This window comes from Peromyscus californicus, unplaced genomic scaffold (genome assembly GCF_007827085.1).
Source record: "Peromyscus californicus insignis strain IS unplaced genomic scaffold, ASM782708v3 Scaffold_10__1_contigs__length_136768540, whole genome shotgun sequence".
In the NCBI taxonomy this organism is placed as follows: Eukaryota; Metazoa; Chordata; class Mammalia; order Rodentia; family Cricetidae; genus Peromyscus; species Peromyscus californicus.
The window spans coordinates 84,765,005-84,784,745 of NW_026294391.1; the positions used below are offsets into that span (position 1 = coordinate 84,765,005).

The 19,741-nt window shown below is 42.3% G+C and overlaps 1 protein-coding gene across 1 annotated transcript; it reads right to left on the bottom strand.

Annotated features, from left to right (window-relative positions):
- Nucleotides 1-17,486: 17,486 nt before the first annotated feature.
- On the bottom strand, nt 17,487-19,461 carry LOC128115420 (transcription elongation factor A protein-like 3). Its single transcript, XM_052746072.1, has 3 exons — nt 19,311-19,461; nt 18,688-18,760; nt 17,487-18,360 (listed from the first exon to the last, which is right to left on the bottom strand). Exon 3 carries the CDS (start codon nt 18,332-18,334, stop codon nt 17,732-17,734), a length of 603 nt encoding a protein of 200 aa, XP_052602032.1. The 5' UTR covers nt 18,335-18,360; nt 18,688-18,760; nt 19,311-19,461; the 3' UTR covers nt 17,487-17,731.
- Between the last annotated feature and the right edge of the window lie 280 nt (nt 19,462-19,741).

Genomic DNA, 19,741 nt, shown 5'->3' on the forward strand with positions numbered 1-19,741 from the left:
CTAAATACTTCTATTTCCTTCGCTCGTGTTTCTGTTGCTCTTTTAGACTTCCCCTGTTAACTTGTTCGTAGGAATACCATAGTCAATGAGCCACCTCCTTACATCCTGTAGGCCAGGCCCTTCTAGCTCCAGTCCAACCTTTCAACACATTAAATAAGTATGAAAATGTTGCTTCTAGCTGTTCAGTACTTCCATTCAACTTCCATGTTCTAGAATTTTTCTCATCCCCCATTACTGGTAGGAAACCTAATTACATGACAGCATGTCCTTCTAACAGCTTAAGTCTACAGAGAAAAATGTTGTTCAGGGTTTCTATGATGCCAGTGTTTGGCTCTTGTCAGGGCACTCAGGTTTTTGTATGTGGAGTGACTTCTAGTTCCTCCCAAGGAATATGGTTCTCCTGTGTGTATTCTGTTCTTATAAAAACCCATTCAAGCCGGGCGGTGGTGGCGCACGCCTTTAATCCCAGCACTCGGGAGGCAGAGCCAGGCGGATCTCTGTGAGTTCGAGGCCAGCCTGGGCTACCAAGTGAGTTCCAGGAGAGGCGCAAAGCTACACAGAGAAACCCTGTCTCGAAAAACCAAAAAAAAAAAAAAAAAAAAAAAAAAAAAAAACCCATTCAAGCCCTTCTCTGAGGCTTTGGACTCATCTCTTTGTGATTTGCCTCTGGATTTCATAATGAAAAACTGAATTTTAAAAACATTTACTACATATTAGTTTACTTATTGTGTGTGTGTGTGTGTCCTTGAATATATGTGCTGTGGAACTTATGTGGAGGTCAATGAATAATAACCTGTGGGATTCCACCATGTAGATCATCAGACTTGGTGATAAGTACCTTTCCTGAGCCATCGCAATAGCTTGACTAGCTTTATCTCAGGAGCAGAGTCTGATTAAAAGTCTGGCCTTAACAGACAGCTGAGCTGGATAACAATTTACATGGACCAAAAAAATATCCCTAAGAATGTGATAAGGTGGGGGAAAATCAAACTTATGCCAACTTCCATAGTGAAGATTATTGTTCAGGTTGGAGAATTTGATGAGTTCCTTGATGCTCACTTTAAAGGACAGTATGTCCAATGAGATGGTGTCTTAGAGGCAAGAGTGAATTCCTGCACATCATGGGAGTACTATCACATATATGCCCGTGGTTCTTCAGTCCTCTTCCTGGCTGTGTTTGCTTTGCATTCCAAATAACTATTGGAACATTTCTTAAAAGAATATTGCTTTGGAGAGACAACAAATTATCAAGTCCTGCTCAAGGGACCCCTTACGTCTGTCCATGTCTTCCTATGGCACACTTACTTGCTAGATCAGCTGAAACATAGAGGGTCCATTTGAGAGGTTCCAAGGAACCCATGGGAGGGGCTTCCATAGAAGAGCTAACTGGCCAAGAGGATCCCCATCTTGACTACTTTAGGGTCCATTGTCTAACAGAGTTCATCCATACTCTCCCTTTCTAGATGTTTATGGTTGGTGGCATGTGGAGTCACCTGACTCCACAATGTTGCTAACTAGCAATAGAATTGTCAAACAAGGCATTTAGCTGCTTTGGACTTCATTTTCTTCAATAAAAGAGAAACCTCAAGGTACTTCTCAAGGAATTTAGAGGCTAAGTTCCTGACAGCTCTTCATGCAAAATGGGGAAAATGACATTTTCTTATTCTAGTTGCTGAATTAGGAATTTAAATTCATTTCAAAACTACCATTTCCTTGATAGACAAAGACAAATATATTTGGTGGCAATGATTCAGTAGTTAGAGTACATATGCTACTTGGAAATTTAGTTGATTTGTACTTAATAATTTAGATACAATAGATGGGTAGATGAGTAATTTGCACATATGTCTATTACTGTGACCAGTGTATTTACATTTCAGAATGCCCTTCCCAGGTGAGGTAGGCATGTAAAGATTACATATCTATCTATCTATCTATCTATCTATCTATCTATCTATCTATCTATCTATCTATAATATGACGAAGGGGACAAAACAGAAAAACACATGTTAGTTTGGCAAGGAAGTGTTGAAAACACCACTTCCACCTGTACATGTTGTGATCCTCAGACAAGAACCAAGAGGCCTCACTGTGGAGCATGAGTACAGGGCCTAGATTCCAGTCACTCATCCCTGTATGCCTGAGAAACCTAGCTGAGAATTCTTCATATAAACAAGGGGTTCAGTGTTGTGTGGTCCAGGGACCATCCTTTTTTGTGGCTTCACAGGACCACCAGCCAGTGATTTATTGTTATGGTCTGAATCCTCAGGCCCTACAATCACGTATTCTAGAATCCAACCTCATTGGCTTCTCCTCATCTAACATTCCTAACTTGAAGTGGTTCAAAAGAAAACTGGACTGCCTTCTGCTTATAGAAGGGACCTAGGCCGGGCGGTGGTGGCGCACGCCTTTAATCCCAGCACTCGGGAGGCAGAGGCCGGCGGATCTCTGTGAGTTCGAGGCCAGCCTGGGCTACCAAGTGAGTCCCAGGAAAGGCGCAAAGCTACACAGAGAAACCCTGTCTCGAAAAAACCAAAAAAAAAAAAAAGAAGGGACCTAGAGTTAATGGAATAGGTTTATTTGTTTCACTTGTTCCTTGTTTTGCTTTGGTTTTACTTAAATGGTAGTTTTTTCAGTATCAACTACTCATACTTTCCTAAATAGCAAAGATGTTGGCAGTGGCAGAGATATAAGGTAATGTCTCCCTGCTGGAACTCCCATGAGCCTGGCTTCTTCTGCTTTCCAGCTCCTTCCTGAAGCATGCCTAGGGCTGTGTTCCACAGCCATTTTCAAACCAGATCAGGACCTGTCCCAATGGTTCCATCCATTTTGACTGCAACACAAGCTATAGTATATCACTTCATATGACATTGCATTGACATTTGTACCTGGAACCTCGAGAGCTACTGCCTATGAAATGAAGCCATTTCTTTCTGTCAAAGTGAGATGGAGATCCCAAAGTGGCTCTAAACCAATCTACACCTCAGCCTTGTCTTCAGGACCAACCACCATCAAATGCAGGTTTTCTGTATGTTTCATAATGAATTCATTTTCCCCAGCAAATATTTACTGAGGATCCATCTATCTAGTCCTGGAAATTACACATGTGTAACTTTATCTATATCTCACTCACTGTTTTCAGGGCTATGGGAGAGGTGTGGCTCTAAGAACAGATAGGTAAAATAAAGATCTGTCAGGAGTACAAAAGGTGTTGGGGGAGCATTCAGGGTAAGAAGGGATCTACCCTGGGCAGCTAGGGAGGGATGGGAGGAGGCTTGGTCTAGGTCTCCTAGAGCAAGTGAGTTGATCAAAACCTTGAAAGGTACCATTTACTTTGCATGAATTATCTTTTATCACACAGGAGATTCTCTTAATGTAACAGATATTTTTATTGTAATGAAACCAGTTATTTTTATAACATTTATATATTAACAAAGTAAGATTCTAATTTTGCATTAGAAATCTGGAAAAATAAGAACAACAGATAATATAAAATAAAAATGTGAAAATTAAGTATAAGCCTATCACATGAATTCACTGTAATTAATATTTCAACACATTTTTGGTTTTCTACATAATAATTACAAAACCAGTATCATCCATGTACAAAGCTCTAAATGTTTTGTTAACGTCTTTCCTGTAATTAAATATACTTTCTTGTCATTATTGTCAATAGTTGCATAACATTATAGAAAATTTATACTTATTCAGTATCAGTATTTGTGAGACATTTGTATTTCCACCATAAATTTTTAATTCTATCTTTATTGGCATCTAGTTTTATTTACTCAGGAAACAGATTGCTGTATCACAACTTAGGCAAGATTCACAGCCTTTGGTATCTATTACCCACAAAATATTTTCGTTAACAACAATGAAAATGGTTTTTCTCTCACAGACTCAACATTATGTACTGCATGGAGAAGGAAAGAATGTCTTTGCCAGTTAAAGATAAAAGGGGGAAAATATGTTGTTGTTTGATTTTATTTTTCTTGGTTTCCAACTTAGTGAAGTTATTTTTAATGACATCTGTCATGTCTCCCTCTTAACCTTTTAGCCCATGCTAAAGACCAAAAGCAACATGATATTAAAATCCTATTGTAAACCCAAGCAAATGCCACTGACAACTGACTGTCACAAATGGTAAATGCCATTTGTTTTCCTTCTTCTCTTCTCTAACTGCATCAGCACGGATATGTCTTGACTCTAGAGCTCAATTTAGAAACTACCAAGCCTTTTGCTTTTGTTCTCTCATGCCTCCACAGAAAATTCATCCCGTCTAGTCATGGGTCTGCTCAGCCTCTTGCTGCACCATGTGTCTGCCTCCCTTTCCGTGCTAAGCCACCCTTTGATGCCCTCTCTCTAAGCTATTCCCTCAGTGTGTTCTGGAATTTCAATCCCAGGGCCAAGAAGCAAAAGCCCATAGGCTCTCCTCACACCCTCAGCCCCAGGAACTGGGGCTGTTCTGAGAGCAAACGTGAGTTTTTCTTTTGCAAGTGAAGGGTGTAGTCTGCCACTGCCACCGTTTCTGGCATAGCTTAGGCTGGCATTCTGTCCCTCTTCTATTGCAGCCTTCAAGCCATGACTTCTCCACTTCCCATAAGATCCCGTTTGCCCTGAATGCCTTCTTTGTTCTCTCCCAGCCTACTTTCTTCTCTACATCTTCTTTCTCACAGACACCTCATTCCACCACAAGCTTAAACACTTCATGCTTTTATTTCCCTGCCTCCCGGGTCCTATCCACAAAGTGTCTCTCTTACTTTTGGATTAAGAGCTATGCTTTGGCATGAAATCATGAGACTAAGGCTGAGGTCTCCCTGAAGAGTTCTCTTCCTTTCAGCTTGTCTCTACAAGCTGAGGCAGGCTGGATCTGTGAGAAGGGACTCCCGGGGCTACCTTCCCCTGCTTGATCCACTGCCCCATGCAGATCACTAATAGGAATCTAGAATTGTTCCCAAAGGATTGGAGGAAGCGCCCAGTTAGTTGTTCTGATATGACACTATGACTAACCTAGTACCATTTTGGCTCAAGGTCTTGCTATTTGGGGATAAGGAAAGTCTCCTACTAAAATTCCCCCATTTTGTCATTCCTTCTGAGCTACAAAGCCCCCTCTTCTGTTCCACATCCCGTTTATCAATCTTTCTTCAGTCCTGATATTCTGACCCTTCTCCTGAGCGACCTTCTCCAAAATATAATGAAACCCTAGCTGTGGGTTTGCTTGACTTTGTTTAAGCCAAAGTTAACATTGTATACTGCACTAAAGAAAAGACGTGAAAGGATAAAATGGAGTACTTTATTAATCATGCCTGTATGTTCAAAAGGATCAGTTATTAAAGAGTCGTCCAGAATTTCTTCTTTGTATCCCTTATCTCACCAAGTAAATCTTCATTTTTAAGGCAGAGAGATCTTAGAGAGTATGGGAACCAACTACTTACAAGCCCTATGCCTACAAAGAGCCACTATATTTTATGAACAAGTTACTGTAACTTAAAGGAGTTTTAGCAGTAAGGAATATGTCCAATAATAGAAGTCTTCACTTTTCCACAGGAAATGTTATCTGTTACACTCCTCCCCTCCCTTCTCTCAGTTTGTATATTACTTCTGTGTACATATTTTCAGGGATGACCCAAAAGGGGAGGCCATGAGTTTGAAAGAGAGTAGGAAAGTATATATTGGAGGGTCTGAAGTGAGGAAAGGAAATGAGGAAATGATGTAACTATATTATACTCTCAAAAAATAAATGATTTAAAAATGTTATCTGTGCCTAGCATGTAGAAGGCTCTACTTTTCAATTCCAGTTCCGCAAAAACAAATAGCAAAGAAACATTTTCCATCACAGCTCATATTTTAACTGTATCTAGTTACCATGCAAAATAGCAATACAAGGTTTTCCCAGAAGAGCAGAAATGCGTTTTTTTGTTATCTTTGCTCATATATTTTGCATTAATGTCATTTGGATAATTTTGTCCCCTACTTCATGCAATAGTGTAGTGAATATTCCTCTACCAGCCTACTTTAGTACGTTTCATTCTTCATATAATACATATTGCTGAAGACTTGAGTGTGGTCATTTACATTTCTTCAAAATTACAGGTTAACTCTTTGAGGTATGAAAGGCTCACTCATGTAGTGATGCTCAATAGATGAGGGTCAAGGAAGGTCTGGGGTGGTGCAGAAAAGTATGGGGATGAATTAATGAGTCAGTCAATGGCATTTAGTGGAAAATTAATGACATCACCCAGGAACAAAGACATGTGAATCAAGGAGCTAAGATCAAGTATCTTGGAGTACCATCAATTGAAATGGCAGCTCAGATTCCTGTCAGGCATGATTGTCATACTTTGTAGCAAGGCAGCACTGGTTTTGAAAAGTGATTGCTTGGTACACTCTAATTAGAATTTCATACCTGGTGATAATGGGTATCTAAGAAGGATTCTCTGAGGTATTACTATAAGGTGCAACCCATAAAGCATCCGTGGGTAGCATGCCTTCTCTTCCTCATTTTGGGGAGCTCCACTCCCTAACCCATCATAACTACAACTTCTTGGTCTCTCTAGAGTAGATGGATTTGAGGTGGATGGGCAGGGGTTGATGACAGAGTGCTCACATGGACTACTCAAAACCAAAGTAGGCACCATTCTTCCCAAGAATCACTTGGGAGGAGAGTTTCAATAGAGAAATTGTTGAGATCAGATTGTCCCATGGGGATTGTTTTGTTTGTGAAATGGTGTAGGAAGATCCAGTCCTTTGTGTGTGGCACCGATTCATGGGGTGGGACCTGGACTGTAGAAAAGTGGAGAAAGCAAGCTGAGTATTGAGAAAGCAAACTAGCAAAGGTTCCCTTCACTGTGGATGTGATGCTTTGAGTTACTGCCTTACCTTAACCACAATATTGGACGGTAACCTTGAATTGTAAGTTGAAAAATACCCTTTCCTCCTCTACGTTGCTTTTGATCAAGATATTTTATTATGGAGGCAGAGATGAAGCTAGAACACCCTTCAGACAGATTCTCACCACAGGAACAAAACAAGCTCCACTCATCCACCAGAAAGTCACAAATGACAAATAGGCTTCTGTGAGACCAAAGAGGGGTGAGCCTGTCCTAGTTCTCTTCAGTTCAGTCATCAATGCATGTATCTGCCTGGGAACCCAGGCCAGCAATGAAGGTGGATGGGGCTGAAAATTCCAATTAAAACTGCTTTGAGATTTTATCTTACCACAGTCAGAATGGCTAAGATTAAACAAAAAAAGACAACAAATGTTGGCATGGATGTAGGAAAGGGGAACATTTATTCATTGCCAGTGGGAGTACAAACTGGCGCAGCCACTATAGAAATCCGTGTGGTTGTTCTGCAGGAAGCTGAGATCTACTTTATGATCCAGCAGTTTGACTCTTAGACATATATTCAAAGGACTCCATATCCTACTATAGGGAGACCTGCTCATCCTTGTTCATTGTTGCTCCAATCACAATAGCCAGAAATTGGAAACAACCTAGATGCCCATCAACTGATGAACTGATAATAAAAATGTGGTAAATTTGCACAATGGAATACTGTTCAGCTATTAAGAAAACTGAAATTCTGAAGTTTGCAAATAAATGAATGGCTCTGAAAGCAATCATTCTGAGTAGGGTAACTAAGACACAGAAAGACAAACGTTGCATGCTTGTTCTCATTTGTGGAGTTATATTTGAATCTTCAGATATGTATGTTTTGTTTGGATTACCTGTAGAGGTCAAGAAATTAGTAAAGGGACAAGGTGTTAGAGCACTTTCAGGGAGTGGAGACAGAATTTAGTTGTATAATGGCCTGAAGGGAAATAGTAGAACAGGAGGCTTAAATTGGGGTTGGAGATAGGGAGCAAAGTGGAGGAGAGAATTTGGGGAGGTAAAAATAACACTAAAAACCTTGTCAAAAAAGTCAATGACTATCTACTGCTGTAGGTTCACCTGATCAAGGTGCAGAAAATAAGTAACTTCAAAATGCTCAGGCCTAGCTGGTACATCTATATGCCTTCCCCTCAACGCTCAGGGATCATTGTGGAAGAGAAGGAGGAGTGTAAGATTCAGAAAGGATGGAGAGTACAAGGAAACAGTGTCATCTAGACAGGGCAGGGCAGCTGCACATGCGAACTCAAAGTGGTTGTTACAGCACACATAAGATTTGCAAGCTCAAGCCAGACCAAATCCCAGCATGGAGTAGGAGGGTGGGTGTGAAGCCCCACCCCTAGCCAAGAGGCTATTGGCAATTGATAGCTGCTGGGAGAGGGAGAGTCCGTTTTCTTTAAGGGTTTGACCCATAGTAAATCTATCATACTCCACTGGAAGGCAACACATCCAAGAATACTTGGTCAGCACAAATTGGAACGGATGTGTGTAAAAAGGAAATAAAGAAGAGCTCAAGAAATTGAGAGGAAAGGGGTTACAGTAGGAGATGGAAGAGGGATACAAGGGGTAGAAATGATGTAAATACAGTATTCATGCATGAAATTCTCAAAAAAAAAACCTCACCAAATTTTAAGTAAAAAAGAAAAAGAAATGGAGGCTGGGGTCCATGGGACTGAGGTTGGAAGCAAAGGAAACAGTTGGGTAGCCAGAGCCTGAATTAAGGGCGGATACAAAGTTTCACAGAGCTCAGCTCCTGCTCTTGTGCCCTGTCTGCAGTTCTCTGCCTCTGTTGTTCCCAAAGTGCAGTGATACATGAAAAGGAGTGATCTACACAGAATTCCTGAAGGTCAGTGGGCAGTGTCAGCATGGGCAGGGAAATAGGCAAAGTTGGGGTCTACTCCCCAGCCCAACCATATCACATACAGATTGCGACACTGAAGAAGCATAGATAAGGCCTTCAGGACCTATGAATGTCTTCCCCAGCCACAAGTGTTTTGCCCTTTATTACAGTATCAAACCTGGGTTCCCTTCTGTGTAGCAGATATAAGATCCAATCACAGTGTCGTTTACAACTGCATACTAATTGTGTAACTGTTGCACTTGGTGGCACATTCAAAGGATGTACTCCAAATGTAACAAACATCATCCCATAGATGAACAGAGCCATTGATAACAATTCACCCCAAGATGTCAGGTATCCAGTGACCTTTGACACTATAAATCCTGGCCACTATGGTGAGAATTTCCAGTTCAGTCTCTCATTAATTTCCTCATGTTCAGCAATCAAAGCATATGATTTCTTCAGTAACAGAGACTTATAACACAGTTCAGCTGTAAAACTAACTAAAGTGTCAACAACTTATACCAGTGATTTCGAACCTGTGGGTCATGACCCACTTGAGGGGGGAGGGGGGTCAAGTGACCCTTTCACAGAGGTCACATATCAGATATCCTGTATATCTGATAGTTACAATTCTTAACAGTAGCAAAATTACAGTTATGAAGTAACAACAAAATTAATTTTATAGTTGGGGGGACCCCACAACATGAGGAACTGTATTAAAGGGTGGAAGCATTAGGAAGGTTGAGAACCACTGCCTTACACAGTGCTGGGGGAGTCACCTCAGTTGCCTCTGTAGCCAACAAATCACTGGGATGTAGCCTGTCCTGTCATCAAGATATTTTTTATTTAACAGCTTAAGGCTTTGACAAGCATTTCTTCAACCCCCCCAAAGTGCCGTCACTTCAATCTGATTATCTGTTGTTTTAAGAACTTGTGCTGCCTTTGTAGGGTCTGAGTTTGTGCCATTCCAGAAAGGGACTTAGTTAGAAGGCCTTCAGCTCATCCCTTTATTGAATATTCTGTCGTTACTCTTACTGAACAGTGATGGGTTTTACCTGCTCCAAGTTCAGGGACTTATATATGGCTAGCAATTCTTGCTCTAAGCTTCTCCTCCCTTAGTGTCTGTTCAGGTTGTTTTTGCTGCAGCCCCCAGCTGTGGCCCTCAGAGATCTTACTAACTTCTAAAATGAACAGGTACTGCTAGACTGGAGCACACAGTCCTTGGCCTACCTCACAAGGATCTTAGTTGCCTCAGAAGGCTCCATGCCCCACCTCCACAAAGCTATATAAGGGATGGGCAATTTGAGAAGATTGGGGTATAAAATTCATAAATACCCTGCAAGTCCTAAATAGCTATAGATTCTTTCATTAATTGTTAGAGGTTACTGGGGAATTCAATGATATTTTTAGGTTTTATTCAATGAAAATAGTTTTGCCCGTGTCTGACTCTTAAATCTTTAGGTGTACTTACGTATCTTCCAGATATTTTTCTAAACCTGGTAGACACCTGCAGGTGGGCATGATATCATCTGTATTTTAAACCAATTTTTACAGTGGGTGGGCAGGATAACAAAACAAGCTTCTGTGGTGTTACCCCATGGAAAATAGTAGGATTGTATGGGTAACCTTGGAGATGTACTCTAAAGGTTTATTGATACCTATTCCATCTGAATGTGGCCTGGCTCTGGGGCTTTAGGAGGTAAAGGAATGCTAAAGAAAGCATTAGAAAAACACAAAACAGCATGGTAAGGTCCCATTACCTTATACCACTCTTTCAATCAGAAAAGCAATGTTGGGGATAACAGCATGAATACAGAACACTTTCTTATTTGGCATGCCATAACCCACAATCATTATGCATATACCATCTTGTGACTTATTCTTTTTCTCATTATAAATCCTTCCTTATGTGGGAAAGTTTCCCTGGACAGACAGCTATCAGCTATCTCTCGTAGGAGGGGTTATACAACCAATATACCCTAAACCTACAAAGCTTCCAGTTTGTGTGGTTTTAGCTCTCCAATAGAATTTGTAGCCGGGCGGTGGTGGCGCACGCGCCGGGCGGTGGTGGCGCACGCCTTTAATCCCAGCACTCGGGAGGCAGAGGCAGGCGGATCTTTGTGAGTTCGAGGCCAGCCTGGTCTCCAAAGCGAGTTCCAGGAAAGGCGCAAAGCTACACAGAGAAACCCTGTCTCGAAAAACCAAAAAAAAAAAAAAAAAAGAATTTGTGTAAATCTGGGTTGAATAGAGGTGGCTATAGCTTTAAACATTGTAAGACAGAGATAAACTCAGGGAAAGGTGTGTTTATGCATATTTTGTCCTTGGCCTTATCAGGGACTCTGCTGGTCTCATTCTAGCTAGTAGAGCAGCTAAATGACTGCTTACTAAAAGACAGAACCTCTTTGGCTAGGATTTGGAGGATTGTTGTTACAGTTCCTACTTCTTGCTATGCACTTCTTGGCTACACTAATAGATATCAGAGATACTCTACATATTTATTAGACAGATTTTATCACTACAGTGCTAACCCAAGATAAAGTAATTTAAAAAATAAAGTATCTCATTGTTTACTTCCAAAAGCATGATGCCTTCATTGGCACAGCCCTCTCTGTTGTGTGGATGATAGTGGTAGGAATGTGTTGAGGAACAAATGAACATATATCAAACAGGAAGCTAGGGACAACTTGATGGGACCAGACTTACACTCTTATAAGAATCCTTTCTAAGAAGGCTCCACTCCCTCACCAATAGTGTTATTCTGAGGACTAAGCCTTTACCACATGAGACTTAGGGGGACATTCTAAATTCAAACTAAGGCATGTAAGCTGAGGAACAGACCATGAAATAGCAGGAATGTACATCAAAGGAGTTTAATTAAACTGCATTTTTCATAATAAACCTGTGTGTGCTGGCTAATCTTGGTCATCAACTTAACTACCCCTGGAGTTAACTAAAATCCAAAAATGGCTGGGCAGACCTGTGAGGTTTTTTTTTTTTGCTTAATTAAATCATTTGAAGTGGGAATGTCCACTTCTAATCTGAATCTTTGAGGGGGAAGACAAACCTTTAATCCAACTATTTTGAGATGGGAAAACCCCTGTAATCTTGGCCACACCTTCTGCTGGAAGCCTATATAACAGTGGTTCTCCACATTCCTGATGCTGTGATCTTTAAATATAGTTCCTCATGCTGTGGTGACACCAACCATAAAATTATTTTCAATGTTACTTCATAATTGTAGTTTTGTTACTGTTATGAATTGTAATGCAAATGTCTATGTTTTCTGATGGTCTTAGATGACCCCTGTGAAAGGGTGGTTTGACCCCCAAAGAGTTCATGACCTACAGATTGAGAACCACTGCTATATAAAGACATGGAAGAAGGAAGCTTTCTCTCTTTGCCTGTTTTCTCTTTCACTCATTAGCAAGTTCATTCCTTCACTGGCATTAGAGTCTACTTCTTCAGGTTCTGGCATATATTTAAGACCAGATTCCAGCATATACAGACGACCAGCTGAGACATTCAGCCTTGTAAACCAAACAGTTACTGGATTCCTGTACCTTCCATACATAGGCAGCCATTGTTGGAGTAGCTGGACCACAACCTGTAAGTCATTCTAATAAATCCCATATGTGTGTATGTATGTATATATATGAATATCTGTATATATCTCTATATATAGATATATAGATATCCATTCTGTAAGTTCTGTCTCTGTAGAGAACCCTGAATAATGCACTCAGCTTTCCTGACTTACTAAGGCTTGAATCTTTAAAGCCATTTGACATTAATTTGAGGAATATGGTACCCACAGGAAACTTTGCTACTCAAGATAATAGACATAAACAATTTCATAGTGAGTGGCTTCTTCTCATAGTTGAGTGTTACTTCTACTTTGATTTATTAACAAGTCATGAGTAGCTTCTCAAGTGTAGACTGGTACCAAAAGAGGGAATCACTATTTGGTGGTTCATGGCTACCCAGTCTGCTCTAAAACCCCAGTATATGTAGTCTAACTATACTTTCTAAGACTTGATAGATTCTAATTAATATTTACTCGATACAACTGAATCTACATGCTCATGAGGTCTGAATTTAATGTAGATCTTTTACTTGCTCTGGATGCCATTCCAAACTGGAAATTATCTGGGGCCCAGGTACAAAACCAATATGACATATGTAGTCACTGAAATCCAAGTTAATCCCCTTAATCTAAGGAGAGCAAGATCATCTCTAGGTATGTGCTTTACTTTTACAGCCCAGCACCTCCATTTCCCAGACTTGCACTCTGCCAGTCATGGTTTTGTTCCTTTGTGAACCTGTGTTCCTGTGGCATACATAGAAGCTGCCCTTGGGTCACTGAATAGCACACATTTCTTAGTTGTTTGTTTCACTTGTCTTTTGGGGGCTGAAATGTTCTACTCACTAAGTATAGGAGCTGTCCTTTGTGTTAATGAATGTGAATTCTTTTTTTTTTTTTTTTTTTTTTTTTTTGGTTTTTTGAGACAGGGTTTCTCTGTGTAGCTTTTGCGCCTTTCCTGGAACTCACTTGGTAGCCCAGGCTGGCCTCGAACTCACAAGAGATCCACCTGGCTCTGCCTCCCGAGTGCTGGGATTAAAGGCGTGCGCCACCACCGCCCGGCGTGAATTCTTTTTTTAGTGTGTTTTTTATTAAGAATTTTTTCATTCATTCCACATACCAATCAAAGATCCCCCTCTTCACTCCTCCTGCCTCTCCAGCCTTTCTGTCCCAACCCACCCCCTATTCCCTCCTACAAGAAGGTAAGTCCTCCCATGGGGAGATACAATTAGTAGAGGCAGGTCCAAGGCCCTCCCCCTGCCTCAAGGCTGTGCAAGGTGTCCCATCACAGGTAGTGGGCTCCAAAAAGGCTGCTCATGCACCAGAGATAGATTGGGATCATACAGCCCTTAAGCAGATCAAGCTACACAATTGTCTCGCTATACAGAGGGGCTAGTCCTGTCCCATGCAGGCTCCATAGCTGTTGATCTAAATTTCATGAGCTCCCACTAGTTTGGTTTGGTTGTCTCTGTAGGTTTCCTCATCATGATCTTGATGCCCTTGCTCACAGAATCCCTCTTCCCTCTCTTTGACTGGACTCCTGGAGCTCAGTCTGGTGTTTGGCTGTGGATCTCTGCATCTGCTTCCATCAGTTACTGGAGAAAGGCTCTATGATGACAGTTAGGGTATTCACCAATATGATTACTGGGGTAAGATAGTTCAGGCACCCTCTCTATTATTGCTAGTAGTCTAAGCTGGGGTCATCCTTGGGGATTCCTGGGAACTTCCCTAGCACCAGGTTTCTCCCTATCCTGTCTCCCTCTTTCATGGTATCTCTTTCATTGTGGTGTCTCCCTCTATCATGGTATCTCTTTCATTGCTCTCCCACTCCATCCCTGTTCCAGCTTTACCATCCCGTTCACTGAAGACAGCTTATGTTGGAGAGGATGTGGAGCAAGGGGAACACTCCTCCACTGTTGGTGGAAGTGCAAACTTACACAGTCACTTTGGAAATCAGTATGGCGGTTCCTCAGAAAATTGGGAATCAATCTTCCTCAAGACCTAGCTATACCACTCTTGGGCATATACCCAAGGAATGCTCAATCATATCACAAGGACACATGCTCAACTATTTTCATAGTAGCATTATTCATAATAACCTGGAAAAAACCTAGATGCCCCTCAACCAAAGAGTGGATTAAGAAAATTTGGTACATATACACAATGAGTACTACTCAGCAGTGAAAAACAATGACATAATGAAATTTGCAGGTAAATGGATGGAACTAGAAAAAATCATCCTGAGTGAGGTAACCCAGACTCAGAAGGACAAACATGGTATGTACTCACTCATAAGTGGATACAAGATGTAAAGCGAAGGATAACGAGACTACAACTCATCGCTCCAGAGAAGCTAGCTAACAAGGAGGATCCAAAGAGGGACGCCTGGATTGCCCTGGGAAGGGGAAATAGATGAGATCTCCATGAGTAAACTGGGGATGAGGAGTGGGCAATGGAGGGTAGGGGGTGGGGGATAAATGTGTATTCTTTAATAATGGCCTCTTTGACAGTGTGCTATAGCACTTCCTGTTGAGCCTGCAATGCTCATGACTCCCCAGTCCTTTTGAGGCCATAATTAAACCCCAGCTGATAATTTATTTGTTCAAATTTAGTTATAAATTCGGAGGCTAAACTTGGATAGTAATTGGTGGTTCCTGACTTAGTCATCATTTACATTTTTGCCAAGTACCTAATACATATCAGGTATTTGTATTAGGTCCTAGAAATATGAATATGAAATGAATAGGCTGTGCTTTGGGTTTGATGCATGATTCTCCAAATTTTTATTCACAATCTAAAGTTAAAAATTCTTCATCAGAACTCATAGTGCACACACACACATAAATATTCAAACATAAATCTCATAAAATTGTATTCACCTTACTTGCAATGCAATCAGATATTTCTGATTTCATCATTTTAGTCTATATAATCAAAAAGCTCTGTAGGTCTTAAGCCATTGATTTTAAGATCTAATTTGCTTTAGGGAAGGATAACTATTATCTGTAGCAGGAATCTTAAAAGTTCTTATTAATAATCAAACCTGAGCCAGGTATTGGGGTGAACTGGAAGATCAGAGAACAGAACAAGCCACAGCTACCTCACCTCACCGGATCCTTAACTGGTCTTGTTTCCTCAGACTGGAGGCCTCTGAGTCCTCATCCAGAATGGGTCTCAGCTGAACTGCTGCTCAAAAGCCTGAATGCTTAACCAGGCCAAATGCTTCCAGTTCCTGGTCCTCACGCCTTATATATCTGTCTGCCTTCTATCACCACTCCCTGGGATTAAAGGCTCGCTTTCTGGGATTAAAGGTGTGAGTCACTCTGCTTGGCTGTATCCTTGAACACATGGATGTCTGCCTAGCTCTGCCTCCCAAGTGCTGGGATTAAAGGCGTGTGCTACCACTGCCTATCCTCTATGTTTAATATTGTGGCTGTTCTGTCTCTGACCCTAGATAAGTTTATTAGGGTGCACAATGTTTCGGGGAACACAATACCACCAAAATTATCTGTGGTGTGTATCTTGCCTAGTGCATATATTTATACTTTCGGACTTATATTCCATGTAAAGGTGGCAATGGAAGGATTCATGAAACTCCAATAAACAGTTTTTCCCTCAAAATTCAAAGGTAAAGGAACTTCCCTTAAGATCTTGTTAAAATAATTTGTATTTATGAAAGCATTATATTAATGAATTAATAAAACAGTTCTAATTCAAATGAGATAGAGCCTGAGATTCTTGGTTTGTTTCTACTTACCTTTCAGGTGATATTGATGATCTGGTTCATGGACTCTGTGATCTCTACTAAGGATTTAAAACACAAAAAATGTTGATTGGTCTGCTGAGGTGCTAAGGTAAGGTTCTATGAGAGTTTCTTGAGAGTAAACTCAAACTAGAAAAGAAAATTTGCATGTAACATATTCAACCTAAAGAACAACATAACAGTTATAGATATTTTTCCAGGTGTAGCCTGTAATATATAAATTTAGTGACAATGATAGTTATGTTTATAAAAACACACAAATCAATGAAACATACACAAATGATCATTTTCTTAGATAAAAGAATCTAAAAGGCATTTATGAATTTCCAAGCAAAGGGCATATACACAAGTAACTGACGACAGCACTCCAGAGGGAGAACAAGGCTTTATTCACTTGTGTATTAGTAAAGGATAGGTGAACAGTGGCTCACCAGTGACTCAAGAGAAGTGAGTAGCAACTTAAAGCCTCTATCACTACATAGTGCTGGGCTCAGGAGAAAGGTCGCAGTACCCAACAGACATCTCGATATTCTTAGTCCTTACCTTTCTGCTGCCTGGACTTGTGCCTGGGAGCATATATATATATATATATATATATATATATATATATATATATATATATATATATATATATATAAGAACTATCTGACCTTTCTCCCAAGTGTTAGATTCTATCAGTGCTCCTGCTACTGCATGGGCATGATAAAGGAGCTATTCCTTCTTGAATGCCTGCTGGGGGTTGGGGCAGGCCACAACGCAGCTCATTTCTCTAGTATTTCATCTGACCCGCTAGGAAATATTATGAGGCAAATGCTGCACCCATTTCAAGACTGTTTTATAGTATGGGATCTGTTAGAGTGACACATTGATTCTTTTAGCTGTATCAGAGGTAACATGAACTTTATCAATTTTATGTTCTAACAACATACATTTAAAGTGCCATTGCCTTTGTAAGCTCATTCAAACAATTCACCATTCAATTGCTTATCATGTATTATTGTAACATTTTAGTTTTAAACATATTGTGGCATATGTAGTCCATATTCTTTAGGAAAACAGAGAGATAACTGAGTCAGGAAAAGAAGGATGTAAGGAAGGCCACAGGCAACCAAAAAAAAGGGACACATATAGAGGGATCATAGAGTGAGAGACACAGGGGTAGTGACAGCAATGCCCACTGACAATGTTAGGAAAGACCCAGGATGGGCACACAGTAGAGGGATAACAGAGACATCCCCAACTGTAGGGCATACATATAAGTTCTGAGTACATGTGAGACCTATTTATGTTTGTCTTGCATGAATAGCCATTGCTAACTGTTTAGTGTACACACTTTCATAGTTTTCTTTGTGCACAGATTTATTATGCAAACACATTTACATTCTTACAAAAACAAACTGATACTGTATCTATGGTTCTGCAAACTGTTTTCTTTATTCAGTTTTACAGTGTACCATGAACATATTTTTCATGCACATGGGTGAAAATCCTGTACTAAAAGACAGAGAGCACTGTAGTTGGGTCAAAAGGACAGTGACACCTAAGCAGAGTTTCGGCTGAAGGTTGAAGCACAGGGCCTGGCAAGTATTACCAGGGAAAGCAGGGCCAGCGGTGTTCTTTCTTATCTGAGAAATCAGAATCGAAGGTCAAAGGCATTAAAGGTATGGGATGTCATGTAGGCCCCTCTGGCCCCTGCCTCCACCTCTCATTCCCCTGACTCCCCGCTGGCCCCTGGGGACTAGCGCATCCTGTGCATCTCTGGGCATCCAGTGAAAACCTCCCACTTTCTGCCTCTTCCTCAGCTCTTCCTGCGCCCTTGTCATGTCTGCACACTCTCTCATCATCTCCTCACTGCTTACATGCCTGTCCTGTAAGTCCTCCTGGGAGTTCTTGGGAGAATCGTCTGTCCCCCTGTCTGTTTTTCGTTTTGCTTTCCGGGGCACATAATCTTCAGCAGGGCGCTTTTCTGCAGCTCGCGCCTCGCTGCCTGGCTTTGCCTGGGAATCCTGCTTGCCCTCCCCTTGGCGCTTGCCCTCCCCTTCAGACTTTCCCTGCTTTTCTGACTTGCCCTCATCTTGTGGTTGTCCCTGCTCCTCTGGCTTTGCCCCCTCCCCTAGCTTCCCCTGGCGTGCTGGCTTCGCTTTCTTGTCTGGCTTCTCTTCCTCGTCTGACTTTTCTTCATCTTCAGACTCTACTTCATCTTCTGGCTTTCCCTCCTTTTCCAGCTTCCCTTCGTTTTCACCGCGGAGTTCTTCCATGTCAAGATTTCCCTCCTTTTCCTGTCCTGAGGGTAAAGGTGGAGAGACAGGAAGCAGAGAAGAGATGTGAGAGCCTGAGACACCGGGCAGAATACGGGCTCATTAACATCTGTCTTTACATCTGGCCCTTTCGTGGGGTCCCCGTGGCTGTCCCAGCCCTCTAAATGTGCTTTCTGCCTGCACCCCTCCTCCACCCTTGAGACAGCTATGCCATGACAGATCCTGCCACCTTCTAGGTGCTCCTTCAGCGCAGCAAGCTCTCTGTGTGTTGCATGAGGTAGCTTGGGAGGGGACTGGCAGTGGGGTCCCAAATCCTGCCCGTGCCTCTGCCCACGTTGCCATTATCCACTGACCTGCAGGGATCCTGGGCAGGTCGATCCTCCTTTTCAGATGTCACAATGCGCTGGGAACAACAGAGGTGCAGACCTACGGACAGGACACGGGCAGGGGCTGCGTGGTCAGTGGATGCACAGAGACTGGGAACCTGTCCTGCAGCCCATGCTCATCACCCAACCTTTTCCTCCGTCACTCCCCCTCCTTCGTATACCCCAGCCGCCATTTCTTTTCAGGCCTTGGGCATCAAACCCGGATGCTCTCCAAACTCCGTTTTACTCTATGTGCCCCCTTCGGACTCTGGAGGCAGCCTCCCCCACCCCCACCCTCCCTTTGGTCCGGGTCAGTTTGTCTTCATAGCCTGGAGTGCCAGTGGGTCACTTCAGAACACATCTGCGTCTCGCCGTTACACTGCGGGCCCCCTCATCCCGCCCCCCCCTCTCTAAAACGGATCAGGAGTGGGGTGAGGGAAGAGAGCCTGCTGCGGGGTCCTCCTTCCTCCCTTTTCCCGCCCGCCCGCTTGTCCCCTCCTCACCAATCTCCCCGATTCCTTCCCCCTCCCCTCCCGCTACCGCTGGTTCTAGCTGCCACCCCCACCACCCTTGTCAGGCTTTGCTGGCAGAGCCAGCCTTTCCGTACTGACCTGAGGAAACCCCAGACAGGCCTGTGCACCTTCTCGGGGCTCACAGTAACCAGGACAGCTCAAGGAAATGGTGCTGCGTGAATGCGGGTGCTGGGTACAGGTAGCTGCAGCAGGACTAGCTGGCGCGGGGGCTGGTGCCCACGTGGGCACCAAGCCAGTCACGTGAGCAAAGCGTCACCCTAGCTAAATCCACCCCCCAATTGTCTCCCCACCTCCCATCCCCGGAGGATCTGAGAAGCAATGCACATTTAGGGGGAGAGTGGAGAAAGGACAGGAGTGTTTCCACTCTCTCATACACAGTCACTGAGGCACAGCTTGCAAACGCAAAGTTCCTTCGTGGGGTCCTCTTTTTCACCTTGATCCTGCACGAAGAAAAGGAGGGGAAGGCTTCCGGACTCCAATTGCTTTACCTGGCTGTCTTCTCGGAGAAT

Coding starts and splice junctions, on each gene's coding strand:
- LOC128115420 (XM_052746072.1), bottom strand. CDS start 18,334: ATGGAAGAACTCCGCGGTGAAAACGAAGGGAAGCTGGAAAAGGAGGGA.